Raw genomic sequence first — 27,166 nt, 5'->3', positions numbered from 1 at the left:
TAATGTCCATAATCAGTTGTACAGTACAATTAAACTGACTTAAAAGTATGATTCAGCCGACGTAAGGGAGTAAGTAGCTTTTTCTACGCCCGGCAACTTCAGCGCTCCCGCAGCTTGGCCGCCTGGATGTCAGCGCCTTCGGCCAGTCATGACCGTTTCAAGGCTATGAGATGAAGGAGATTGTACGATAGGGCAGGGCTGCAGGCACCTGGAGCCCATCTGCCGAAAAATACGTCGGCACAGGAGGGGTTCCTGGGGTTCCACGGGAGGCATTCGAGTTGTGTGCTCGGCGCCCGTACGGGATGCCCACCAGGGGGCAACCGGGCGCGCTCACAGCTGGCGTGTGTAGTCTGTCCCGGATAAACAGGGTGTCACGAAGGTTCAGGATGACGTAGGAATGAGAACAGGGTAGGCGGCCCTCGCGTCAGCTGACTGGGCCGTTATCAGCCGACACGCATCTCAGCCACGGAGTCGGCGCGAGCCCGGCCGACCAGCGGCGTGTCCCCCTCGCCCCCCCCCCCCCGTCCCCCCGGCAGTCGCCAGCGCCAGCTGGTGCCGTGACGTTCTCCGCGATCCCGAGCCTCCCCCCTCCCTCCACAGACGCCGGGGTGAGCGGTTGGGTCGTGCGCTGTCCCCTCCATGTACACGACAGCGGCCGCGGAGAGACTGAGAGTCGTGGCCGATCACCTGGCGCCGCAGCCCGAGGCGCGCAAAGTGAGTGGTGTTTGGAGGCGGCTGCTGCGTGACAAGAGCTAACCTCGGCGGATTTCGGTGTGCCTCTTGTCACGTGCTTTTGATCTGGTTACACGTGCCCATTTTGTCTTTTTGTTCTCTTGTCCTTTTACACCATTGTTTTTGAGTGGGAATTCGAGGCCAGGATTGCGGGAAAAACGTTAAGTTTTGGACCAAGCTGGTCTGCCCAGCTATGGCGAGGAATCAGCGTTTGTCTCCGTCGCACCAGCAAATGGCGTAGCCGTGATTTCGGCTTTTAGGCGACCAAATCGAGTCATGCGGGGCCCATTCGTCAAGGGAGTCGTCTTCGTCACTGGAGGGCCTGTTTTTGTATTCGAAGGACCTTTTTGGGCCTGGGATCCAACTTCTATGCTTTGAGGCCGCTTTCGATGAACCTTACGGACGTCTCGTAGGAAATGATCCCATACACGTAGTAACGTTTCAAAAAGTGGGGAGAGCCAAGCACAGGGTGTCCTTCAGGAACGTTTTCGGGAAAGTAAGCACAGTGACGGGAATGGGGTTAGATATGGAGGTTGTTCTCCGTTTTTCATACGCGTAACATATTTTTGAAGTCATGAAATGCCGTGGCTGTTATTCTGGATACTCATCTACAGCTGTTTCTAACCAATGCACAAACTTGTCTTTTCGACTTATCTATGCCATTCGGCAAATAAGGTTATCCAGCTTCCCAGGATTATTCGTCCATTTTAACGTTGCCTTTCCTGGGGAAGCGAAATTCCACCAGCGGGTAGACATTCGGGTCATTGGGAAGGTGCCTGCGTCCACAGGGTAGATGCCGAAATACGACTTGGACGTAGGCTGGTCAGAATTTTGAATGCGAATCAATGGCCCATAGTGCGACAGATTTTTCATGCGCCTACATTCTGCCGGCTGCTTTAAAAAAAATGTCAGCATTCTAGGCGGAAACAAATTCGGAAGCTTCAAGAAGTAACTGCCAAAAACATCGTGATAAGAGACATCTAACTGGAGATTCTCCTGTAAAAAATCGAGTTACAGAATAAAGGCCCAACTGTCATATATTCCTTACCAGGGCCCTGCTCCCGTTCGCCGTCGGCGGCCACTGCCCTGGCCCGGCTGTCTTGCGCAAGAATGACTGCGAACTGATCGTATGACTGCTTTTTTGGATACTTATAGATCAGCATTGCTACCACATGGTGTGTAAAACATATCTTGGACACCTGCAACGACAACGGTAAGTGCTTTCCACGATTACCGCGCAGCTTCTGCCGAGTAACCAGCCACTTCCGATGCCACGAGCCAGGGATCAAAGTGTTGGATTCTTTTATGCGCTTGCTGCCAAGGGTGTGCCGATGCGGCAAAGTTTGTGCGCTCAAACAAAACGTTGTCCATATCCATACACAGTGGTTCAACTGGGCAGCACTGTACCGCATGACGTCACTCGTCGGCTGAGACGGGCGAAATCGGCTCAGGTAGCCCTCTATCGGGCAATATCCAAACCATTAGGTTTAGGGTTGCCTGGAAGTAGGACAGCATCCCATCCCGTGGGTCTCACACACGCTGGACTTTATGAACACTGGGCGCTGCGAGCCTGGACTTTATTATTCTCCTCTGCCCAGGGATTTTGGACGGTTTCTGGATGTTGTGAACGCTGATGTTGCGATTCTGGACTTTTTGACCTCCAGACTTAATAAGCTCTGGACGTTACAATACGCTCCCCCGCAACAGTATCTTTTCCCGAATTATCTTCCCTTAAACCACACCACCGCAGAAAAAAGCTTTAAGGAAGCTGCCTGCCTTAGACGTGAATTGGTTCAACGGACATGCAGTTGCCCCACATTCAATGTAGCCGACTTGACCTGCTCTCGTATGCAGGCAGGGGCGTAGCCAGAGTCTTGCTAAGGGGGTACGTAGGGTTGACATAAGCCCATACCAAGGCGACTTCCCCCGCAAAACAATGCCAGTTATAGGTTTTTTGTTTACAAAGGACACGGCTTTATTCGTTTTATTGTTATTTTCACCATGTAGCCGGAATAGAAACAGAAACCAGAGGCTACCGTGGGATCGATTCTGTTTGCATTTTGAAGTCAATAAAGTGCAGAAATCATGCGCTGAACGAGCGCAAGGATTGATTCCAATGCAAAACTCAGAGCAGTCCTGTATGACCTTAATCACCATAACCTTCAAAAGGTCAAACAAGGTCACTGGCCGTAAATGGCCATGTGACTTTTTGCTTAGAAAGTTCTCTAGGCTGTGGGGCACTTTAGAGACCAACTTGGAATCTCACCTTGTTTGACCTCATTTGACCCAAAAGTCATGACCTAGGAACCTCAAACTTTGACCTTAGTGAGTTCACGTGCAGGTCAACACACCCTGTGAATTTTGTGTCTCTAGCTCTCTTAGTTCTCAAGATATCTGGGGAGTCAAATTGACCGCTACCCGAACGAAGGGTACCTAGCCGGCCACCCGGGCGCGTGTTAAGAATGTAAATATAATTGATTTCAAGGTAGCTTCTGGTTTCTCCTCTGGTTACAACGTAAAAATAACAATGAAGCGAGGACAACCGTATCCCTTGTTAACAAGTAAACTATATCCGGGGAAAGCTTTTTGCGAGGGGGGATCACCGTAAAAAGGGCTTTTGTCAACCCTATGTTCCTCTTAGCAAGGCTCTGGCTATACCCTGCCTACACACAAAAGTAGATCAAGTCATCTACGTTGAATGATGTGCAATTAAATGTCCGTTGGGCCAGTTCATACCTAAAGTAGGTAGCTTCCCGACGGCATTTTTCTGGGGCGGTGTGGTGTAAGGGAAAATGATCTTTAAAAGGTACTGTTGCAGGTATCCGACACGTGTTTTACATCCAATTCAGTAGCAACGCTGACCCGGAAATGTGTAACGAAACGGCCATACCATCAGTTCGTGGTCAGTCATTCGAAAACGGCAGGGCCAGGACAGTGGCCACCGACGGCGGACGGGAGCAGGGCTCAGACAAAGAGCATATGACAGAATTGACTTCATTCTGTGGCTTGGTTTTCAAAGGAGAATCTCCAGTTCTATGGCTTTTGTCACATTATTTTTGGCAGTTTCATGCTTCCGAATTTGTTTCCGCCTAAAATGCCGTGACAAGTCTTATCTCTTGAAAAGCAGCCAGCGAAATGACGGCGCATGCGAAATCTGTTATACTGTGAGTCATCGATTCACTTTCAAAAATTCTCACCAGCCTATGCTCAGACCATATTTTGGCATCTACCCTGTGGAGACAGATGCCTCCTCAATGACCCAAAATGCCTACCCGCTCGTGGAATTTCGGCTTCCCAGGAAAGACACCGTTGAAATGGACGAATAATCTTGGGAAGCTGGATAGCCTTATTTTCCGAATGACATGGATGAGTCGGATAGGCAAGAGTGCACACCAGTGAGAAACAGCTCTAGATGCATGTCTAGAATAGCAGTCATTGCATTTGAATAAAGAGCAATAACTTCCATCTCTACCTCGCCCTCCACCCCCCTCCCCCCCGGTCGTCGGGCTGGTTTTCCAGAAAAATTTCTTAAGTATTTCCTAAGCTTGGCCCGCCCACTTTTTGAAACGTTCCTACGTCTATGGTCGAAACCCATACAAATGTCCCTTTCAGCTAGCCAAAAGTATTGAGGCCTCGGGGGGGGGGGGGGGGTGGAGGGGCAAATGGCCTGGAGATCTTCCTGATCTCCAGGGTACGGGGTTTGACCCCCGAAGCTATCCTTTTCCCATGCTATCGGCACCGGCAAGCCAGAGGAAGGCCCATGCGGCCAAGCCCGCTGTCTCGGCGAGCCCCAAGCCGACTGTAGCACATCCCGTTGACAGGCGATGAGCTCGTCTTCCTGGCTGTCGCTGCGCGCTTCCACCTGCCTATGGCTGCCTTCATTTTGCAGTGTGCTTCGCAACCGTCTGCGTATGCACCGCATCGGGGTTGCCGTGGGCAGTTTGGCTGAGGACTTCCAATGAGACATTACCGAGATCAGCTGGAGTCCGAATCTGCACGGCGCCTGGCCTGAGATCATGATAGTGCAGAAATATGTCGTGCGCGCCATCAGCGTCTAAACCATACACTGATAACTACAGTATACTGGGCGTCCGTAAGCTTCCTTCCCACTCGCAGAACGAGCGGGTAGGCTTCCCGGGTATGGGTCAGGAGCGTATTTTGCACACCCTAGGGAGCCGGGCCGCGAAAAAGTTAAGATTTTAACATTAAACGTATGGGGATCATAGAAAGAGTAACCTCGAGTGCTGCTGGAGCTGACAGTCCAGGTATCTCTGGAAATGACATGGGTGACATGACAATGGCTCCCTGACAAGATTGTGTGTACATGACACATAACTGCCAAGCCCCCAGGCCGCTACCACGCGCCATGCGTTGGAGCGTAAAACGTGGCTAGTAGCTAGGGGTCCGCTCATTTTCTTTCGCGCTGGCTTCCCATTCACTGTATCGGTGGAGCGGTAAACAAGTAATCGGGCGACAAAATCAGGCGACTGCTTCGCACCCCCATGGTATGATCAGTTTCGCACACATGAAGCCGCTGGTGTGATCTCGCCAGTCACCGTCCACTCGGTGTCCTGTTTCCAGACGACGGGAGCAATGTCGGGGGCGCCTCTGACGTCACACGTCCTGGATACGGCCAACGGGCGACCAGCGCGAGGATTGCTGATCACATTTTTCAGAAAACGCCAGGACGACTGGGTCTGCATCAAATCAAGGTGGACAGTCCGCACGTGTTTTGTTTGGTGTTTACGACGCCTGTGTGACCCACACGTGTTCTCCGTGTTACTCCCCGGAAAGGCTGAGTCTCTTCACCCGCCGAACTATCCTCACTCACTGCTTGGCAACACGAGCGGCACCCCGCCTCACTGGAAGTGTACTGCGGCTGTCAGCCGGGAGTCAGTCTTACGACCTGTGACTGTGACCTTACGTGACCTTACTGTGACCTTACGATCCGCCGCGAGTCCCGCCCGAGCACATGCACATGGCGCAAAGATGTGCCCCTCTGCGCGGTAAGGCTTGGTAGCGGAAGCGTCCCAGATGGCTGCATTAATGCCACACTTCTTACCTTTCTCATAAACCACATGGCTCAAAAATAACCATTGCTGGCCAAAAAAAGTACTGATGAAAGCATTGGTTAGGCAATCTTAAATGCCATAAGTGTTTGGTCTGGCACGACCTTGATCTTGGACGACCTATGGAATTGCTAGGGGCACAAATAATGTGCATTCGCAGTCACTCGAGGCGAGGAGCGCTAAGCAACAGGCCAACTGCGGCAGTGCCGAAATTTCATTGTAAAGCATAGCATAGCGTCGACTGGCATAGGCCAGTGGGTCATCTTGCCGCAGGGGTCTTATAGAGCAGAACCATAGCTCACTGAGCCAATGTGGCATTTAATTAGGTTTTCAGGTTTGCATATAATATTCTAGCTCAGTTACGCAACATGTGACTAAATTGCTGATACGGTGTGGCGCTGTTAGACATGGCGCTTTCAATCATGTTTTCCCTCAACGTCACGTAGGATTGCATAGCATCATGTCGCATAGTATGTCGTGCAATGTCATGACAGATGTGCAAAATGCGTTGGCATTAAGGGAGTTGCATTCATCTGATCCAAACGGGCCCTTTTTGTTGGGCTCCTCCAGCGAAACAAACGCCGATGGCCGCTGCTCCGGGTTTCTGCGGCGGGATGACTTCACTGCAGACATCTACAAAATGCGTTTCGACACCGCAGACTACTTCCACCGTATGGGACAGCGGTCATTCTACCCATACGTGGAGGTAAGACAGCGCTACCTGCGCGTCACATGCACCACCGACTGTTGGTGAGGGTTATAAGTTCCACGGAATCTAGCGGGGCATGCAGCTCATCTTTCACTAATGCACTTGTCACCGCTGGTCTCAAAAAACGTGGTCTGAGATGTGAATGGTGACCCCTGCAGGAATCAACTGGGCGAAATAACGTTTCTTATGCTCGTGCCTGATTTTTAATGTGAACATATAGAAACATGCACTTCGTAACAGTACCAGGCGTTCCTTCTCCCAGTCAATGTTAAGCACGCACACAAACATTTCGAAAACACCACGCTCAGCCTTCGTGGCCTGCTGCTTCCTCCACGTAACATATGGATAAAGTACTAGTACTCCTGTTACGCAGAAGGGATTTCGTATCCACCATAACGGCGGTCAAATACATCATTATTGAGCACATGATCCGTATAGTAGGCCATGTTTTCCCGCGGGTAACGGGAATCTCGCCGTGTCTGTGAACGCGCTGATCGTATCATCCAACTTACTCATCTCTTGCTACACAGCGACAGCGTGTCTAGCTCTGCCCACGACGGTCTCAGCGCAAACTGACGAGGTCCTCCCCACCCGTCCATTGCGGCAGATCGTGTTCGAGGTGCTCCAGCCGGAGCAACACTACCACGTGCCGCTGATCCTGTCGAGGTTCGGCTACTCCACCTACCGGGGCAGCTGAGGCTCTTTCCGCACGCCATAGCAAGGCCGGCCGCTCCGACCGCGGCCGGTCACGTGGTCCAGACGGCAAACACCAGCCCGGACGAGGCACGCCACGCGCGGAAGATAGGTGTGCGTTCGTGACGAACTATCCGTGCTGTTTAGTTTTCCTCCGCTCAAAATATTATCGACCGCTTGCTTATGGTGATGTTAACTGAGAAATTGAAGCGGGGTGTATATTATCACCATCACATGCGAAGAAACACTGCAAAGCTTTGTCGTATTACGATCACATGACGCATGCGGCACATACGATCACAGGTCAATACATACGTACCACGCATATATTTATTTACCACGCATTATTATCGTACCACGCATTATTATCACGGAGCTTTGGTACTGAGCGCTCGCACAGCACTGGCCAGCGAACGGTCGCTCTGAGGACAACAACATCGCCGTCCGTCGCAGCCAGAGCCCGGCCGGCCACCACCACCCGACACAGCTGCCGCACGACGAGTGCCGGGCAGTCCGCGGCCACCGGCGCTAGCAGATGTAGCTGGGCCCCGAGTGGCCGATGCCGCCGCCGCAGCCGGCGCCCGGCGGCGGCCGGTCGTGCGGCGCCGGCGGCGGCGGCGGTGCCGCGGCCGCCCCCTGCCGCCGGCCGCGCCGGTAAGCCTCATTGTCGGCCAGCACGGCGGCGCGCAGGCCGGCCGGCAGCGCGGCGAGCGTCGGCGCCGGCGCCGGCGCCGCAGCCGGCTCCTCCTCGCGCCGGTAGAAGAGCATGTAGGCGGCGTCGGCGGCCGATCGGAGCGCCGTGCCCAGCACCGCGGCGGCCGGCACCGGCGCCACGAGGTCGTCGTCGAGCCGGTGCCAGCCGCCGGCCGGACCGTCCGAGCGGCGCGCGTAGCAGAAGTAGTGGCCGGCGTCGAGCGAGCGGCCCGAGTGCACGATGACGGCGTACAGCTGGTAGAGCGCCGCCGGCCGACCGCTCACCGGCACCGCCAGCCGCTCCGTCAGCCCCACCGGCGCCAGCAGCTTGCGGCGCGCGCCCGTGCGCCGGTCGAACACGAACCGCACCAGCGAGATGACGAGGTAGTGCGGCGGCTGCAGCAGCCGCAGCTGGCGGTCGGCGTCGCGTAGTGCCCCGCACGCGCCGCAGTGGTACTGGTTGTCGCCGCACAGCCGCTCCGGCAGCAGGTAATGGTGCAGCAGGTCCGATACTGCAGCACGGGCGGACGCTGCCACAACGGCACTGGACCGCGCAGCACGCACGATAGGCACCAGACGACGGTCACCTTGCCCACGTCATAGGAGTCTTATAGGGAATGTTCCACATTCGAAGATTTCGAGACCAGCATCAGGTATGATGGAACAGGATCACTTATAACTATTGGCATACTTTGGTATACTAAGTGAAGAAGGCCGCTCATAATTTCGCTGTTCAGTAGATATGCTTTCCAACACGTTATTTTTTCATTACGCCATCGCAACTTGCACAATATTGAAAGTTAATCAGCGGCCATGTTGTCTAGAAATCGTTTCCATGAAAGTCACATATCAACATATCGACAATCGATTTCTTTCTTGTCCTTGATCCCCGCATGACCAACGTAATGACAGGATTTGAATGACGTTGATAAAGCGTCATGGATGCCTGGGTGATGTTCAAATATGCTCCCCGAAAAAATCTATACATCTTCGCGGGTGTGCATCTCAGAAACTAGAAGGAGTTAGGTCTTACGAAGGGTAGGCGTGCAAACGGCACCGCACAATCCTCAAGATGGCTATTTCCGTTCAAAACCCCGTAAAACGCGGAACACTCCGTTTAAGGAAGCGATCAGCAGAAGACATTAGTGATGTAACGTTGGACGCAGCAATGCAAAAGGCTTTCGCAAAGGTGGAAGAACCATGTGAATGTGCCCAGTTATCAACTGCGACTGATCTACCACGACGCAATTCACACAAAGGAGTTTGAGTGAATGGGCTTTGACAAGAAAAGGCCGCAATTTAGAGCAAGTTCGCATATCATGGATGGTCTTGAGTTTTAATCTGAAAATCCACGACGTTCGATGGCCCGACGTGCGCTGTCGGCGGCTCGCTTAAATTTTTAAAACGAAAGACGGGTCCAACAAGCGCCAAGATCTCCACACAGTACCTCACGGCTGGCTCTGAACGGTACGGCCGCACGTGGCCAGTTCCCGCACCGACCCCCGATCTGAGCGCAGCTATCGGCGCCCTCTGCTCTCACCTTGCACGGTCGTTCCGGACGACTGCTGCGGACTAAGCTCTCGATCACTCCTCGGCCGCGACTGCGGCTCCGGCTCCGGGTTCGGATGCGGCTGCGGCTTCAGCTCCGGCTCCAGCTCCGGTTCCGCCTTTGGCGGCGGCTTCGGTTCGGCCGGCGGCGACTGCACCTCCGATTGCACTTCCGACTGCAGCTTTGACGGTGGGTCCACCCCCGGTGTCTCCGCCTCTGCCCGTGACGCTGATTCGGCCGGCGACTCGGTCGCCCTGGGTTGCGTCAGCACGTCGGGCAGCGCCAGGTGCAGGTCCGTCATGCGGTCCAGGTGGCGCGAGGCCTTGCCGCACGTGCGGCACGTGTAGCTGGTCTCGGCGCGGCCCCCCAGCAAACGGCGCACCAGACCCACACCCGGCTCCGGGCCGCCACCGGCACCAGCGCACTCGCCGACGGCGGCCGGTTTCTCGCAGTGGCTAGCATTGGTCGCCTGCCCATCACCGAGGCGCAGCTCCGGGCCAGCCACGGCGGGTGGAGAGGCGCCATCCACAGACATGGGCACGTCTTGACTGACCCCGACTGACTGAGATGCCCCAATGGCGGACGGAGCGGCGCCGCCGGTGGACGCTGCCATGTCTTGGCTGGCTCCGACAGACTGCGTGACCTCACAGCTGGACGAGGGCGCATCGCCAGGAGCCTGCGAAGCATCGCCACTCGCCAGTGCGGTGTCGCTGGCGGCCATGGCCGCGTCCTGACCGGGCCGGGCGGCAGGTGACAGGCTTCGGGCCGCCCCTCCCAGGCCGGCCGTCTCGGAGAGCGGTGTGACACCGGCGCCGCTGCCGCTGCCGCAGGAGCGGTGTCGTCGCCGCTGGCGGGCGGCCGTCGCGGGCCGCTCCAGGCCCATGTCGTCCTGGCAGCGGACGGCCGGCCGGACGGGCGCGGCGGCAGGGCCGGCCGACGTGGAGGCCGACCTCTCCTCCTCGTGCATGGCGTCCAGTAGGTACCTAAGCAAGTGTGCCCCTTAGACCCGGCGGGAACCTCGCATCCATGCAATAAACGAATGCGCACAGAGCAATTGCGGTCAAGACCATGTGGCCATCGCATGCAGCAGCATCATACAGTAAAGATAAACTATTACAGCGTCAGGCCCTTTCGTAGGACAGAATGATCGTCTTGCTCATCACAACCATGAACACACAACGGAATTCAAGCACAAGATTCAGACCATTCTTGATTAAAAGGTGTCGTACTTCCTACGAACTGTATACGAACTGTAATCCAACTTGCAGCATTTCGCACCGCATTTATGAACGCCACGTCACCAGCGCAAGCGCTGCTCATACCGACAGAAACACTTTCCCTGAGACCCTAACGTGATGCTCCGACACCATCGGCCGGTAACGGAGCGCCGGCCGGCCCGACTGCCGGCGCGCTCCGCACCTGACAAACTCGGAGCAGTCGTGCTGGCGGCCGACCTCGAACCAGGGCGGCAGCGCAGCCCGCTGGAACGCCGCTGGGCTGTAGGCGGCCCGCTCGGAGAACGCGAGGAAGGCGAACGCGCGCTGCAGGGCGGCCAGGTGGCGGCGCCGCGGGTCCGGCCCGGCCGACAGCACCTCGCGGCACAGCCTGCCGACGGCGGTCGGAGCATCAGCAGGGGCACGACGGTACGGCGAGACGACGTCGAGCGCTCAGGTGGTGAACGTGATGGACAGGCGGAGAGCCTGCACCAGGACGTACACCAGCTGCGAGCCGTGGTCTATTCATTGTGGACCAGGGACCGCTGTAGCTGTGGCAATTCACGATTTACTACAGGCAGCATAACACGTACCAATGCCTAAACCTTATCATGGTATAGCACGAACAAGGAGAATGAGGATGAATATGATCTGAGTCTTAAGGCGCGCCGACGTCGGAAAACCATTTTGCGCCCGTGACCAGAGTTGAGAGGAGCGACGTTTTCTAACCAAAAGGAAGAAAATATTGTTGACATGAAAACAAGTGACGAGTTCAACAAGGAAGACCCATTCCCAGGATGTCCGGATATGTCAGAGTCTGAGCTTGTCTCCGGTCACCAAACAATGGCGAAATTGCCTCTGGTCACCGAACACTGGCGAGCTTGTCTCCGGTCACCGAACACTAGCGCGCTTGTCTCCGGTTACCGAACACTGGCGAGCTTGTCTCCGGTTACCGAACACTGGCGAGCTTGTCTCCGGTCACCGAACACTGGCGAGCTTGTCTCCGGTTACCGAACACTGGCGAGCTTGTCTCCGGTCACCGAACACTGGCGAGCTTGTCTCCGGTCACCGAACACTGGCGAGCTTGTCTCCGGTTACCGAACACTGGCGAGCTTGTCTCCGGTCACCGAACACTGGCGAGCTTGTCTCCGGTCACCGAACACTGGCGAGCTTGTCTCCGGTTACCGAACACTGGCGAGCTTGTCTCCGGTCACCGAACACTCGCGAGCTTGTCTCCGGTTACCGAACACTGGCGAGCTTGTCTCCAGTCACCGAACACTGGCGAGCTTGTCCCGGTTACCGAACACTAGCAAGCTTGTCTCCGGTTACCGAACACTGGCGAGCTTGTCTCCGGTTACCGAACACTAGCAAGCTTGTCTCCGGTCACCGAACACTGGCGAGCTTGTCTCCGGTCACCGAACACTGGCGAGCTTGTCTCCGGTCACCGAACACTGGCGAGCTTGTCTCCGGTCACCGAACACTGGCGAGCTTGTCTCCGGTTACCGAACACTGGCGAGCTTGTCTCCGGTTACCGAACACTGGCGAGCTTGTCTCCGGTCACCGAACACTGGCGAGCTTGTCTCCGGTTACCGAACACTGGCGAGCTTGTCTCCGGTCACCGAACACTGGCGAGCTTGTCTCCGGTCACCGAACACTGGCGAGCTTGTCTCCGGTCACCGAACACTGGCGAGCTTGTCTCCGGTTACCGAACACTGGCGAGCTTGTCTCCGGTCACCGAACACTCGCGAGCTTGTCTCCGGTTACCGAACACTGGCGAGCTTGTCTCCAGTCACCGAACACTGGCGAGCTTGTCCCGGTTACCGAACACTAGCAAGCTTGTCTCCGGTTACCGAACACTGGCGAGCTTGTTTCCAGTCACCGCACACTGGCGAGTTTCGCTCGTAACTCACTCAACAGTACACCTCTCACGCAGCACACCTCTCACGCAGCACACCTCTCACGCAGCACACCTCCCACGCAGCACACCTCTCACGCGGCACACCTCCCACGCAGCACATCTCTCATGCCCATCCGGAGCTAACTGGACCGCACTCACCTCAGGAACACCGCCGCTAGCCTGCCCGAGGCTCACCAGTGCCTACCCCACCGGTCCCATAAGCGTCCGCCCCACCAGTTCCATCAGCGCCCCGCCCCACCGTCCATCAGCGCCCGCCTCACCGGTCCATCAGCGTCCGCCCCATCGTCCATCAGCGTCCGCCCCACTGGTCCATCAGCGTCCGCCCCATCGTCGGTCAGCGCCCGTACAGCGGCCCTTCAGGCCTTCAACGCACTCACACACACACACACACACACACGGTCAGCCCACGGCCGGCCCGCCTCCTGGGTGCACTTACTCGTCCGAGTGGAAGAGCGCCTGCAGCACGGCGTTCATGAAGCACGTGTTGCCGAGGTTGACGAGGCCGCGCCGCTCGGCGGCCGGCCGTGGCGCCGGCTCGTGCTCGGGGCATGGCTCCGGCCGCGCCGCCGGATCACACCAGGCCGACGAGAGCAGCAGGCTGGCCATCACCGACGGCGTCGGCGGCGCCCGCTCCTGCCGGCGCGCCAGCGACGGGCGTCACGAGCGGCGCCACGCCCGGCAGCGCCATCGGACCGCCGGTCTCGTGTCAAAATGGATCAGACAGGCCACGGGATAACATTCTACATTTTCACCACCCGTGGGCGTCCGTCAATGAGGGGCATTATCTTTGCGGGAGTATGACGACGCTACGAGATCGTCGGCATAATCTCACTTTCAGGCATGGTTGATGTAGTGTGAAAAATAGATTGACCAACATGATAACATCCATATACATACACAAAAAAGCATAACGCTAAATGCTTTATGGCGCGCATGTCTCAGCCAAAAGGGAATCCATTGAATCAAATACACTCCACTTGAATCAAATACAAGCGACGATACTAGCGCCACTTCGCCTTAACCTAATGCGCTTTCAGCACCAGACAAAGGCGTGGCAGCCCAGCGCGCCGCCTGAAGCGTTTCGCGATCCAGCGGCTGTCCCTGCTCCGCACCTGCAGCGCCTTGAGCAGGGCGTCGTACCGCCCTGGGTGGCCAGGGTGGAGCCGGATCAGTGTCTGGGCCAGGTCGGCCAGCTGCCCATAGTCGGCTCCGTCCGAGCCGCCCTCCCGCCGCAGCTGCTCCAGCAGACCCGGCAGCCGGTGCAGCACCTGGGGCCACACGGGGCGGGTCATGTCGGACCCCACCCACCCCGCCCGCCCGGCGACCGCAGCAGTGCCAGGGGCCACGTCGCCGGCGCGGTCACGTGAGGAAATCACGGACCCACGTCTAGTTAAGATAGCCACAAACTGGTTAGTTATATTCCCTTCCTCCGTAGTTAAACTCCTGCTCCGTTAGTTACAGTCCCCTCCACCGCTTTCAACACTGCGGGCGTACTTTCTAAATGACCGGTCCACAGTGACGGCGAACACGCTTGAACAAAACAAAGCCCCTTTAACTGGAGCTGACTGCCGCCCGCGCCTGTCTAGTGCGGAGCGCCGACCTTGTGGAAGGCAGCCGGCGAGTGCGGGAACCCCAGCAGCATCAGCGACACCACGGGCAGGACGGAGCGACGCGCCGACGGCAGCGTCAGCGCCCAGCACAGCTGAAAGGGCGCACAAAACATCATCACGTTCAGGGGACAGCGGACGTGGCGAGAGAACCTGACATATTGCCGTTTAGTCGTGCGAGTCTGTTTCTCCATCTTTTCTAGTTTTGGTGATCTCTGTGTTTGCCGTAGTTTTAAGTTGTTACATCTTGAGTTTTTAGTTTTTAGTCGGCATCTCTCTAAAGCCTTGGAGCCTTCTGTATGTTTCCTTAGCATTGCCGCTGTGTTGCTCCCTAGCTGAGGCGTTTAAATCTACCATACACCAGCGCTTCGACGCATCCGTTCCCCGGGGGTGCAGTGCAGTGAAGTCGCCACCAGGCGCACCTTATCGACGCGAGCCAGCACCAGCTGGTGGAGGAGCGCCGTCTGGCCTCGGCTGGCCGCCTCCCGGACCAGCCGGGCCAGCCAGACAGCCAGCCGGTCGGCCCGCGGCCACAGCAGCAGCCAGTCACAGAGCAGGCCCATCCCGCGAGCCGTCGCCTCGCCGTCGCCCTGGCCACAGAGCAGAGCGCGCTGCATGGGTCGGCCTGGCAGCGTGGGCAATCACGCCGAGTAGTGTATGATTTTGCGTGCTAGGTAAACTATGGGTTGAGCCCTTTTCAGCCGAGTTTGTCTGAGTGAACACAGCACGTGGAATCGGTACCAGCACGCTTTTTTTACCCAGGGTCGTAAGCGGATATCATTCTGGACAAGATTGATTGTCAGTAAGGAAAACCGAGCAAAATATACACATACACGCGCAGATTCCTTCAAAAGCATTACACCGCTCACGCAATCCATATGATTCCGCGCAACCGAGCCCGCCTGATCGCTGCCAGCCGTGGTGCGGCGCCGTCCGGCCGGACCCGGGCGGAGCGGCGGCTCTGACCGGACCAGGTCGGAGAGGCGGCTCCGGCCGGACCAGGACGGAGGGGCGGCTCCGGCCGGACCAGGGCGGAGCGGCGGCTCTGACCGGACCAGGTCGGAGAGGCGGCTCCGGCCGGACCAGGACGGAGGGGCGGCTCCGGCCAGCGGCCACCGTCCGGAGAGCGGTGCATACCGAGCGCAGGCTGACCAGCTGGGAGCAGGCCGGTCCGATCAGCTTCAGCGGCACAGCCTGCAGCACCACGCTCAGTGCCGGGCTGGTGTGCACCGCTGGGGGCGCGTGCACGACCTATGTTACCGGAGTCGTCGCAGGTCCGACGCACGCGCCCAGCCGGCCAGGCGTGCGCAGCGCGGTTGCTTTGTTTAACGTTGCGTGGCGCGCGGCCGTTTATGGAGCACTAACGGCCGCAGCGGTCATATACACACTCAGCGGTTATAGCGTCAGCTGGCCGTCCAGACCATCACCCGTCTCATCCGTGCCCAGCTGAGGGCCAGCCTCCTCCCGCGCATGACCGCCACCTGCGCACATGGCATGTGTGCAGCTGAGGCCGCATCGACATTTCAGAATACGGTGACGGAGGCGTCGGCCTGTACAAAAAGAAGCTCCAAATGACATAATATTGATTCATGTCGCAAACGACAACTCAATTACTTCACAAATTCCCGCGGGCCAAAAATAATAAAATATTGTAAACTGCAACTTAGAAATTGTCCATTCCCACCGACCATAGCCATATGAATATAGAAATATCCCTTTCAGAATATATACAACATCTATCCCAGCCAAAATGACCGACAAAAAATACAGCTCCACAATTTAGAATGAGGCACCAGGTATGGATGCCAATACGTCTCCACGACCAGAGCGGCCACCACTTACCTGGATCGGCCATGACCTCGTAAAGCGCGTCACAAGACCTGATGACAGGTCTGCGTGCTGGAGAAGAGCTCCTTGAACAACAGCTGAACGTGCTCCATCTGGCTGACGAAGGTGGCGATCGGGCCGCTCTGGTCGGGCATCCGAAGCGTGGCTACTGTGCGGATCACCGTCTGCGACAGTAGCACAGCCTCCTCGAACCTGCCGGCAGCACGGCACCGTGGCCAGATTGCCAATAACCACCGCCGTCTGGCATGGCCGAGCTGGGAAGGCCACCAATCTACATAAAATTGCGCGCACACTCTACGGGCGACACGCGAACGTTCAAATGGTGGAAGACTACAACTAAAGCAGACATAAGCATGGGGCGTTAAACGGGTTTATCTACAGCCGGTAAGCAAATGCAAGCATGAAAACAAAAGAGCGAAACAACCAAACGTCAGGCGTCCGTCCCCAGCCGCGCGGATCGGACCCGCAGCAGCGACCACCGGACCGCAGCGGCGGGCCGGCGCGCCCACCTGGGTCTGCACTGCGGCCAGCTGACCATCAAGTCGGCCAGGCCGGCCAGGCTGGCCGCTCCGTGACCGGGCGCGGCCGCGTGCTCGGCCAGCAGCCGGCGCAGTGGCCCCAGCAGCGCTGGCTGCTGTAGCCGGTCCAGCAGCCAACCGACCAGCGCCGGCCCGACGGCCGGGCTGAGCGGCACGCGCGGCGCCAGCAGCGGCTCCAGCAGCACGGGCAGCGCGCACTTGGCCAGCACGGCGTCGTTACATCTGACGGGATGCCTTGCGTCAGCGGCGGCGCCGACATCTCGGCCTTCCCAGTCAGCGCGATACAATGGAGGCTCAAGATGAGGTCAACAGCACCTCGGCCACACCACACAAAAGGCGAAAGTCGCATCTGTCGCTTCGAGTCGCTGCGGCCTACAAGACAATATTCCTCGAATTTGGTAACAACTTGTAGACCGACTTTAGGTAAAGTACACAACACCGAATCAATGTCACCCTCCGCGTCACTGTCCTGAATCAATAGGTACAGCTAAAGGACGTGATTTGGTGATCAGGTGATTCCTTTCAATATTCCACAGCACACCCAACGCAAAAGCACAACATCGAGTCCGCTGTAACGCGAGGACCTGAAACACAGAAGGTAACAAGCCTCGAGCCGGTAATGCTTTGATATTCCAGGACAACCTCTCCCAATGTGCCACGAGTCACGTGCCACGTCGACCCCGCCTGTCCCTGTCACGTGCCACGTCGACCCCGCCTGTCCCTCCCTCGCAGCACTCACTGTCCCCACTCGCGGATGACGAGGGCGCCGGCCTCGGCCAGCTCGTCAGCGGTCGCCGTCTGGATCATGACGACGCCGACGCCGAGGAGACGCCGGCAGACGTCGGCCGACACGGGCTGGTGGGCGGCCGTCTCCACCAGCCGCCGCGTCAGCGCCGCCTTCAGAGCCACCGGGTGCGTGGAGCGCGTCAGGCCCAGCAGTACAGCATCCATCTGAAGGGACACTGGATGATGACTGCGAGCGCGGTTATAGGGAGGAGGTGCAGGCTGAGAGGTTCGTAATACCGCAAGCTCCCACGTACGAAAGACGCCGATCTCAACTGCATCTTCTACTTTTTGTTTTCAGGCAATAAGGAGGCACCGTCACACAAAATGTTACAAAATATTGCGTAAAATGCGTGTCAAATCAAGACATATGAGCTTCCTGTACAAAAGCTGAGGGTAGGTACGAATAATGGCTTCAAAACACATAAAAATGCAAATTACGCCGCAATGAAACCAATACCACCGTGCTTCCGTTTCCACTTAGTGATAAAACATGTTGTGTTTCTCGCGTTGCCAAAACAGCACACTTCCGGCTTCTTAGTTAAACCCAATATTGTGCATGGAGACGCGTACGTCTCCACTTTGACACAACTTACCGTGACGTTACGACTGAAATCCATGCAAATACACGCATAAAACTAGCGCGTATATCCGCTAGGTGCAGAGCAACCTCCAAAACCACTGGAGCCATCAGAAGCATTGCATGTGATAACTCCTCAACTAAAACAGCACTCTTCAGTGTTTGGGAACTGATGACGGCCCACGGCGGCAGCCGAGCCCGTCTCAGAGCCACCTGACTGGAAAGTTCAGAGCTTCTGCAGGCCTGCAGGCAAGACCAGCTACACCTGGGACGAGCTTATACATCTGCATACATGGGCCACACTGCTAGGAAGTTCACAGTGCTGCAAACTTGCTGGTCAACAAGAACCTTTACTCCTTACAGCTGTGCTCCACTATTCTCAAGAGACTTACATGCACGCTATTGGATCAGGTAGTGTGTTCCTGCAATGCCGCAATATCACCAGTATTTCAGCTCTTCATTTGTTTAACTTAGCACACATGAAATTTGGGTATCATTAAAACTGAACAAACTGGAACAGCTAACACCGGGAGAGGCTGAACTATACCAGGATGCTAAAGCAATAAAATATCCAGGTGGCCAACGATATAACTCGGTTGGCTTGCACCATCGCTCATAGTCAAAGTCTAGGTCGGGCACAGGTCCAGCTTTCAGCAACCCGATGTCTCAGTGCCATAAGACCATGATTATCAACTGTAAATCATTACATGATGTCAACCCTGTCTGACCCATAAGTGTGTGGTAACAGACCAGGAAACAGTCACTGCCAGCCTCTTTGAAAATGGCCGTAAGTTAACACCCTGTATACTCACCAGACAGAAACCAGACACAAAAAACAAGCCAACATTGGCCAATTCCCAGTGATTCTGTGGGATTAGTGGACATTGTCATGCTTGGCTGTTTGATGGATGTGGAAAGGAAATGTCTTGCAGAATATGGCCACAGAATGCACAAAATCATTGCCCATCTTGCAATTTTTTCATCAACATGGTGGTGCTCAGAACAATGTCTGCTAGTCAACAGCCAAAAATTTAGAAAGGAGAAAGACAATTCTGATGTTTTCTTACTGTTATTTCAGGTTTGAGTGAGTGCATGTTACATAGTGAGACATATGACAGTGCATAACTGCTTGGTAATGGTCATTTTGGGTCAATGAATGCACACATTGTAGTCAATGACAATGAAGTATTTTCCAACCTTTTCTTGCATGCATTGTATTCAATGACAATGAAGCATTTTCCAACATTTTATATCATTTGTGGCACACATAAGTTATTATGTCATACAAAAACCTGTGTTGTTTGGTTTGGTTTACACCGGGACTGCTGCAGCCCTTCAATGAGGAATCATTGTGATATTCGTCTGCAAGGCAAGGATGATGCTAGCACTGGCAACAGCTTTTGATGATTGTCATGCAACAAGAAACAATAGTGCCAGCTGGTGGCAAGGCATGGTGACCAAACTCTTGGATCTGCTTCTGATGTACAGGCTTGTGGTAAGGAGCACCCTGCCTCTCACAGGCCCAGTTCATCACAAATTTGATGAGCTTTTTGACTGCCTGTTTGTGTTAGATACAGCAATATGTAGGTAGTAAATAATACTTGTCCACCTAAATGCTTACTCCATTTTTACATGATGTGTACTGAGTGAGATGCTGGGAACCAATTGTCAAGTGATTCCTTGCTCAAATATCTGCAGGGTTACAATGAGTTTCTACAGAGCAGCCTTCACACAAAGGTATTTTTCAGTACCCCTGGCATTATGAAAGCTAGGGCTGGTCCAAGTGTGGCCATAAGCTATAAATTCCCTTTTGAGCTTTGAGGAGCCCTAAAGAATGAAGAAATGCATGGTTACGTACAATTTCTCTGAGCTCCAAAATACACCTGGGGTTCTTAGAACTTGAAAGACACTCAGAACCATAAAAACAAAACAAAATTCATAATTTACATATCAGCCATGTTCATGATGTAACATCTTGTAATGAAAATTTAAGCATCTAAGTAAATTTTCAAAAAACAGGGCCTGTCAGTGGATAAGTCGCACCTCATATCCTCATCCCTTAGCCCCACCATGACAGGCTGAAATGTTTCCCTTCAGACAAATTCCTGATCCACCTGACCTGCACATAAAATACGATTCATATGCATGAATATGAAGGCATTTAAATATGTACGTAACAGCTTCTCAATTTCATGCAAACTACATGCTAAATCCAATCATAAAACAAAGTTCAAGGGAAAAATATGCACAGATAGACCATTTACAAAATCACCTTACCAGCTTACACCATTATTCAGACGAATCAGAATAAAACCCTTCACAGATTTACTTACTTTGAGGTTTCAGGCCGAAAAGCCGACAACTGGATATGTATCGACAAAGCGTCTCGGGACTACCCTGCACTGACCACAGTGCATCACGGCTTTTTATCCACTTTCGTTTCGACTAATCATTCAGACAACAGCAGCAGACGATGAGCTTCCTTGTCTATTGCGCGCCGTTTCTGAAGAGAATATTCACTGCCATATTTACTGCTTATTTTTACTAACAAGCTCGCGGTCTTATTCGATGGTACATTGATGGAAGGCACTGGTTTAAAAATTAAGGCCCGCACGATCGAATGGCTTTTTCCTTACACAGCTAACGTACTTTTTGCTGGCGTTGCAGTGGTTTGATGCATCTGAGCCCCTCTCCCTGTAAAGGTGGCGCCCTTCCCTCCTCCCCCCTCCCACCTGCGGCCGATGGCTACAGGACTTTTTGGCAGTTAAAGACGTCCCTAAGGCTTTTAAAGCATAAGGACAGGCCTCTGAGATATCAAAGCGGGATCCCAACTTTCGAGTCCAAAATGTTCTTTCGAATAAAACAGTGCACCTATAGCGGCGAAGAGGCAAGGCTTTTCCCTTGCCTGAAAAGGCCCATCACACTCCGATTTGGCCGTTTCCTGGAAGAAAATCAGCTCACTCCACTGTGTGCTGCCAGTTTTGCATTAATCACACTCTACTGATTAAGTATTCCTCGTCAACTACATTCTCCACTTACCCACCCTCAGAATTTTTCAATACAGTTGTACGCAAAATTGAACTAACCCAAGCAGTGCTCAATGCTGGTCTCAAACGACCCGTTTCGTGGAAGACACTTATAGCCGATCACCCATTTGTGATCACTCGTGACTTACCGAAGATAAATGGTAAAATATCACCTTACGTGGGAGCTGTAGAAATAATGTATCACAGACGGTCAAACGCACAAGTTCTGGCCTCAGCTGACAGTCACAAAATTTCGTGAAAATCACATCGCCCTCATATTGCTGATTAAGTCGCCACGTGCCGGTTCATAAAGATAATGGACTGATCATTTCATGTCCTTTCAGGGAGAGATTTGAGCTGGCCAATTCCGAAGATCAACTCTCGCGATTGTGTTCGTAGCGTAAGCCACTCGGTCACAGAGGCTTTAGAAGATCAGGCTGTATAGGCATAATTTTGATGAGCGTTTTCAACGCACAAGCATTTGTGCATTCTTTGAGGAACCCTGATGAAATATGAAGCGTCAGGCAACAGAGGCAGCGTGCGATATTTGGCATGGTGATGGGCTAACCCAAGGGGCAAACATATATCCAAGCATAATATTTAAACTGCCTTTGATCGAATCCATTTCGAGATTCTTTTTGTACGGTAGACCAGCGTGTCATACGAGATTTAACCGTTTAAAGGAGATAATCCACATTTGAAGATATTGAAACAAGCATCAGATTCGATAAAATCATAACTTATAACTGTGGGTAAAATTATAAATGGAAACTACTACTCCCTACATCGCAATATCTCTGTTTAGTGAAAATGCCCTTGAGTACGTCATTGTTTGATTACGTCATTTCATCTCGTACAGCATTGATTGGGAGCCAGTTGACCGCTGTTTTGTCTGGAAATCAAGCTCCCGGGCGCCAAATTTGAACGACTCGACAATTATATCTTGCTTAGCGCTGATCGCCGGGTGGCAAATGAAATGGTAAGATTTGAATCACGTCATTATGGCGTCATGGATGCCCTGGTGGTCTTGAAATAGTCCTCCAGGAATAGTATATACACCTTGGCGGGTGTGTAGCTCAGAAACTAGGGGGGATTAAGAAGGGCGGGGACGTGAACTGCACCGAATGATATTCAAGATGGCTTTTTCAGTTCTAAGCCTCATACAAATATGTGGCATTCCATTTAAGCTGCATCACTTATCTTTTTGAATGCGACAAGCATCTTGTCAGACTTCGCAGTGGCTGGGCTATTTCTATCAGACGGGTCGTTCGTGTTACAAAGGACTTGTGCCACCGGCGGGCAATGACAATGGGTAATAACAATGCCAGAATCGCAGCCTAACAATATCAATTTTAGGGTACTCGATCCGCACGATATTACGGGAAACCGTACTTCTCACATGGCCTCGGAAGATAAAGGTAGAGCACGGCACCACTGGGGCGTTACTACGCTACGCCAATTGTTGCTATGCAAAGCACCTTTAAATTAAGGAACCGCAATAGGCACGTGCCCGGGCCATGGGGTGCATCTTATATGGTGTGTGTGAGCGAGATGGCCTTGAGGGGCATATCACACGATGATAGCATCCAGACCGGATGTGCACAGCAAAAAAGCGGACCTGTAGGTGAATATAGGAAAACCATCAGCTGCGTACGGGGCACTAACAACCACATCCAGAGCTCCCTTTGGCGGGGCGATAGCTTATCACACTGAGCCCTACAGGCCATGCAGTGTGCGGCAGGAAGTACCATGGACCAGGCATCAAGGAGGCATTTATAGACGAGGCATTCACAGACGCGGCATATATACAAGGCTGTCGGCTTTTGCCAATCTGATAAAACGTACCGGGAGACGTGGGGTATGTCTGCAGCCCACTATGTTTTACCAATAAGGTTTTGCCCAACCTCCCACAGCTACCGATTGAACCTTTGTCACATCTTCTGTCTTCCTGCAAAATGCATGAGTCCCGTTGAGCACTTGTTTATTGTTCAATAATGGTGCATGCGCCAGCGAAACCGAGCGGACCCTTTTCCCGTGTAATTCGCCTGTATTGCCGCCAATACGAAAGAGCGGGCCTATCAACACGCATGGACAGCGACGACGTGCGCACTCATGCGCCGCTAATCGGCACCGGAGCTAGTGGCCGCTATTTTGCCCGCCGGTGACTGACCTTTTGACCGCGGCGCGTCCTGTCGGGCCGCGGCACGTCCGATGTGTCGAAAAATGGATAATAAATAGCTCGGCTCCCGCAAGCGGCTGTTGACTGGCAGCCAACGCGCCGCGAATTGCAGAGTGGCACGGAAGCGGAGACAGACGAACGAGGCCTGACATTTATGATTACTCCTGTTGGTTAGTGAAGCGTTATCGCTTTTCTAGAAGACTTTTGATGATTTAGTATTAGTGGTGTGCGTGGCCCGCAGGAGCTTTCAGCGTAGACATTACATGCAGATACGTGTTGTTAGCCTTTAAAATGTTGGCTGATAGCTTTGCCTTAGTGGAGGAAAATTCGGAAAAAAAGATGAAAGGTCCGGACTGTTGGAATGGGGAGATCTACAACAAAGGTCAATTAAAACTAAAAATTCGGCCAATATTAATGAATTTAAGCTACCCCTCCAAAACGCCAATTCCAGCCGCAATGTTTTCGGCCTGAGTGGACGGCTCCGGCTATAAATGTTACGAAATGTCTGGTCACATTCTTGTTGCACAAGCTGGCTGATCATCGCCTTGCTTTCCGCACGCAGCAAAACAACATCCTCGCAGCTCGTGGTTAAGTGGGCGGTGATGGGTGCCGGATGAGATAAGACGCATCTCGGATTATTGGGCTCATCGGCATCAAAGACAAGCGTCCAGGGGGCTTTGTTTGAGGGTGACGCTTACGTAACGAAGCGTAAGACGGCATTACGTAAGCGGCGAAGAGCTGTGGTGGGCGGTCGTTCCGTGCCACTCGGCGCTAGCGGAACCGGCCGGCGCGGCGAGCAGACGACCCGCCGGCACCAGTCGAGACGGAGCGCCGGTCAGTCAGTCCACAGAGCCAGCCCGTCTCCGTCCGACTTATAGGGACTGAGGAACAGCGCAGGCAACACGCACAACTGGCTCGACTGCAGGAAACGACGTGAAGCTGACCGGTGCGGAACAACACGGCTCGGAATCAGACGAGGCGGGTGACGGCCTGACGGGGACCGACGCAGCTCATCTCAGTCCCAATCACCGACTCCGTCAGCGACCCGACCTTCCTTCGGAAGCATTACTGACGGAGCAGCGAGCCCGCTGCGAGTACCTCCGCCGGCAGCCATGGTGCTGCCCACGGCGGGCGCTTTGACGGCGACGCTCGGCCGACGCAAGCCGGGTGCACCTGTCACAGACAGCGCTGGATGCTGCGGCCAATGCCCGACCAATGGGACGACGCGATGGCGGCTTCCGGCCCGACTTGGGGTGCTGCTGCTGCTCGTGTGGTGCTTCGCCATCCAGATGACACTGCGCGCCGTCATATCGGTGGCCATCCTCGGCATGGAGCGGCAGGGAGACGACTGGCCGCAGGTTGACGTCGACGTCGACGTCGAGATGGAGGTTGAGGTCGAGGTCGAGAAGGACGGCGATTTGGAGAAGCGCGCCGCGGCAGCCCTGCAGGTGAGCGCGCTCAAGATGAGCTCGTTCACCAGGAGCCTGATCCTGTCCGCCTTCTACTGGGGTTACGTGCTGTCGCAGGTGCCGGGCGGCTTCCTGGCAGAGCGACTCGGCGGCAAGCTGGTGCTGGCCGTGTCGCAGGGCGCCAGCAGCGCGCTGGCGCTGGCGCTGCCGCTGACGGCGCAGCATACCGGCGCCGGGGGCGTCATCGCCGTCCGTTTCCTGCAGGGCCTGGCCACGGGCCCGGTGTACCCGAGCCTGTACACGCTGCTGGCGCGCTGGTTTCCGGCCGGCGAGCGGCAGACGGCGGCGGGTGTGGTCACCGCCGCCCAGCTGCTGGGCCTGAGCGTCACGCTGCCGGCAGCCGGCCACCTCAGCTACCGGCTCGGCTGGCCGGCCGTGTTCTATGTGACGGGCGGCGCTGGTCTGCTCTGGCTGCTCTGCTGGACACTGTTCATGCACGACGCGCCGACGATGCACCCGCGTATCTGCCGCCGCGAGCTGGCGCTGATCGCTCGGGGGAGCAGCGCCCCAGCGCGCACCGCCCGGCCGCCACCGTACGCCGCCATACTCACGTCGGCGCCCTGTCTGGGCGATCGTCTGCGCCGAGATAGCCAACAGCTGGGGCCAGACGTTCCTGCTCACCTACGTGCCCATCTACCTGAAGGAGGCGGTCGGCTTGGACGTGCGCGCCAGCAGCCTGCTGAGCGGCGTGCCGCACGTGGGCCGCGGCGTGCTCAGCCTGCTGCTGGGCGTGCACGGCGACCTGGTGCTGCGCCGCGGCTGGCTGCCGCTCCTCACGCTGCGACGACTCGCCATGACGCTCAGCTTCCTCGGCTGCAGCGCTCTGCTGCTGTCGCTGGCGCTGGCGGGAGCGCAGCCGGTGCTCACGACGGCGCTCTTCTGCGTGGCGGGACTCTTCACCAGCTTCACCAGCCTCGGCCACCCGCTCAACACGATCGACGTGTCGCCCACCTTCTGCGGCACGGTGTTTGGCATTGCCAACACCCTGGGCAGCGTGTCCTCGATGCTGAGCCCTATGGCGGCAGGCGCTATCCTGCAAGGTTCGCAGCCGGCTGACCGGCGCTGGCCCGCCGTCTTCTGCGTCGCGGCCGGCGTCTACCTGGCCGGCTTGGTCACCTACCTGGTCATGGCGTCGGTGGAACGACAGCCGTGGGACCAGGACGACGAAGAGTCCGAGAAAAGTACAGCCGGAGGCAAGACGTCGATTGCGACGGTAGAGGCCACCAAGCAGGAGATGTGCATAGACACGACGTCGGTGGCCGTCACGATGGAGCCACGTGAGGAGTGATGCGCTTGCGATGAATGGTGGCGCATTGGAGCGTTACATTTGGATGCATGTGGATGGGATGCAGATGAGGTTGTTAGTTTTTACTTTGTTTATTTCTGCAATAAGTCTTGTCATTGGCCTACATGCGTTGTTGGCTCTTGCAGCTCGGTTTGTGTTGAATGCTGAAATGCTTTACATGCGCGTTTGTGCGAACCACTCGTGACGAGAAAAGCCTGTGAAGATGTCTAAGTAGCTTGGTTCAGGTCATATTAATGCGTTGGCAGCAGAGCCAGCACCGATGCATTGTGATAATCTTCTCATTACTTATTATGGTCATCATTCACATCGTCATGCGTTGTCGAGAGCATCATTGTGTTTCAATGTTGTACTTGAAATACAACTCATAGTTGGGGCATGCATCTCAAAACACACATACCCACATGAAACTGATGTTGTGCAGGACCTGAAACTGGAACGGCCATTGCACGGGATTCTCCGTTATGCAACTGGTCTGAGGATGCTTAAAGTTGTGTAAGATCGCACGGGATACAATCGCACTGGACAAACGTAATAATGCAAGCGTGATTGTACGGGATAAAGATCGCATGCCGAAAGGTCGCATGGAATAGGGATCGCAAGTGTTCAGAAGCGTGTGTGATGGACACCAAATGACAACACTTCGTCCGGAAAAGGCCCGGCCAGGATAAAAGCCGCTCGGGTGAGTCCATTTTCGGCATGAGCTGGAGGTAGACCACAACTTAGAGCCTGCGCGGGCGCTGGAAACGACGCCACTCCCTCCCCACCGCCAGGTGGACGAAATGGTGCCGGGTTGGCGGCCTGCGCAGGTGGGAAATCCAACCGAAACCCGACAATCGGCTCTGTGCTTGACAACTGGGCTCCGGAGACGTCCACCCAACGACCAACCCTTCCAGAAATGATGATGGCGGATTTTGAAGATAAAAAATAGGATTCGCTGGAAATTGAGCTTAGCTATGCGACCGGATGGGCAGCATGAACAGTGTTGTGAGAGTTTTGACGATTTGTCTTGTATATACCGTGCAATTATTTCCGGGTGAAGACACACACAAACCAACAAAGTTTTGAGCCATGCGTGCATGTGCAAATCAATGCTCTCTTAAGATCTCGAAAACTGATAAAGTTAGAGCCACCGTGAAAACAGCGTTGGAAAGCCCACGGCTCTTCTAGACACGATTGGGCATCGCCATATCTAGATCGGTTTCAGTATTTTTTCTGTCTAGTTTAGGACACTGTGAGTCACAGATAAAACAAG

At 54.9% G+C, this 27,166-nt stretch overlaps 2 protein-coding genes, 1 long non-coding RNA gene and 1 pseudogene across 3 annotated transcripts; 2 read left to right on the top strand and 2 right to left on the bottom strand.

Annotated features, from left to right (window-relative positions):
* Nucleotides 1–568: 568 nt before the first annotated feature.
* LOC119107663 (5-hydroxyisourate hydrolase) lies at nucleotides 569–7,528 on the top strand. The gene is made up of 4 exons (XM_037231180.1): nucleotides 569–714; nucleotides 5,314–5,444; nucleotides 6,372–6,507; nucleotides 7,118–7,528. Exons 1-4 carry the CDS (start codon nucleotides 640–642, stop codon nucleotides 7,205–7,207), a joined length of 432 nt encoding a protein of 143 aa, XP_037087075.1. The 5' UTR covers nucleotides 569–639; the 3' UTR covers nucleotides 7,208–7,528.
* A 43-nt stretch (nucleotides 7,529–7,571) lies between these two features.
* On the bottom strand, nucleotides 7,572–14,632 carry LOC119108090 (ubiquitin carboxyl-terminal hydrolase 38). Its single transcript, XM_037231666.1, has 8 exons — nucleotides 14,607–14,632; nucleotides 14,178–14,279; nucleotides 13,690–13,845; nucleotides 13,014–13,210; nucleotides 10,865–11,050; nucleotides 9,437–10,428; nucleotides 8,029–8,408; nucleotides 7,572–7,625 (listed from the first exon to the last, which is right to left on the bottom strand). Exons 2-8 carry the CDS (start codon nucleotides 14,217–14,219, stop codon nucleotides 7,572–7,574), a joined length of 2,007 nt encoding a protein of 668 aa, XP_037087561.1. The 5' UTR covers nucleotides 14,220–14,279; nucleotides 14,607–14,632.
* Nucleotides 14,633–14,689: 57 nt separating this feature from the next.
* Nucleotides 14,690–16,584, bottom strand: LOC119107776 (uncharacterized). The gene is made up of 4 exons (XR_005095269.1): nucleotides 16,542–16,584; nucleotides 16,027–16,224; nucleotides 15,322–15,416; nucleotides 14,690–14,774 (listed from the first exon to the last, which is right to left on the bottom strand). It is a non-coding gene; the product is annotated as an uncharacterized LOC119107776 (long non-coding RNA).
* A 7,844-nt stretch (nucleotides 16,585–24,428) lies between these two features.
* LOC119108089 (sialin-like) lies at nucleotides 24,429–25,302 on the top strand (annotated as a pseudogene).
* The last annotated feature ends 1,864 nt before the right edge of the window (nucleotides 25,303–27,166 follow it).

The sequence above is a fragment of the Pollicipes pollicipes genome, unplaced genomic scaffold, assembly GCF_011947565.3.
Source record: "Pollicipes pollicipes isolate AB1234 unplaced genomic scaffold, Ppol_2.1 Scaffold_6686;HRSCAF=7923_pilon_pilon_pilon, whole genome shotgun sequence".
In the NCBI taxonomy this organism is placed as follows: Eukaryota; Metazoa; Arthropoda; class Thecostraca; order Pollicipedomorpha; family Pollicipedidae; genus Pollicipes; species Pollicipes pollicipes.
This window is presented reverse-complemented; position numbering and strand designations above follow the sequence as displayed.

Coding starts and splice junctions, on each gene's coding strand:
- LOC119108090 (XM_037231666.1), bottom strand. CDS start 14,219: ATGCTGCTGGGGTTCCCGCACTCGCCGGCTGCCTTCCACAAG. Junction 13,211..13,689: donor CCCTGCTCAAGGCGCTGCAG/GTGCGGAGCAGG, acceptor GCGCGCCGGCAG/GAGCGGGCGCCGCCGACGCC. Junction 11,051..13,013: donor GCGCTCTTCCACTCGGACGA/GTAAGTGCACCC, acceptor CGCCGTCGGCAG/GCTGTGCCGCGAGGTGCTGT.
- LOC119107663 (XM_037231180.1), top strand. CDS start 640: ATGTACACGACAGCGGCCGCGGAGAGACTGAGAGTCGTGGCCGATCAC. Junction 715..5,313: donor CGCAGCCCGAGGCGCGCAAA/GTGAGTGGTGTT, acceptor TCCTGTTTCCAG/ACGACGGGAGCAATGTCGGG. Junction 5,445..6,371: donor TGGGTCTGCATCAAATCAAG/GTGGACAGTCCG, acceptor GGGCTCCTCCAG/CGAAACAAACGCCGATGGCC.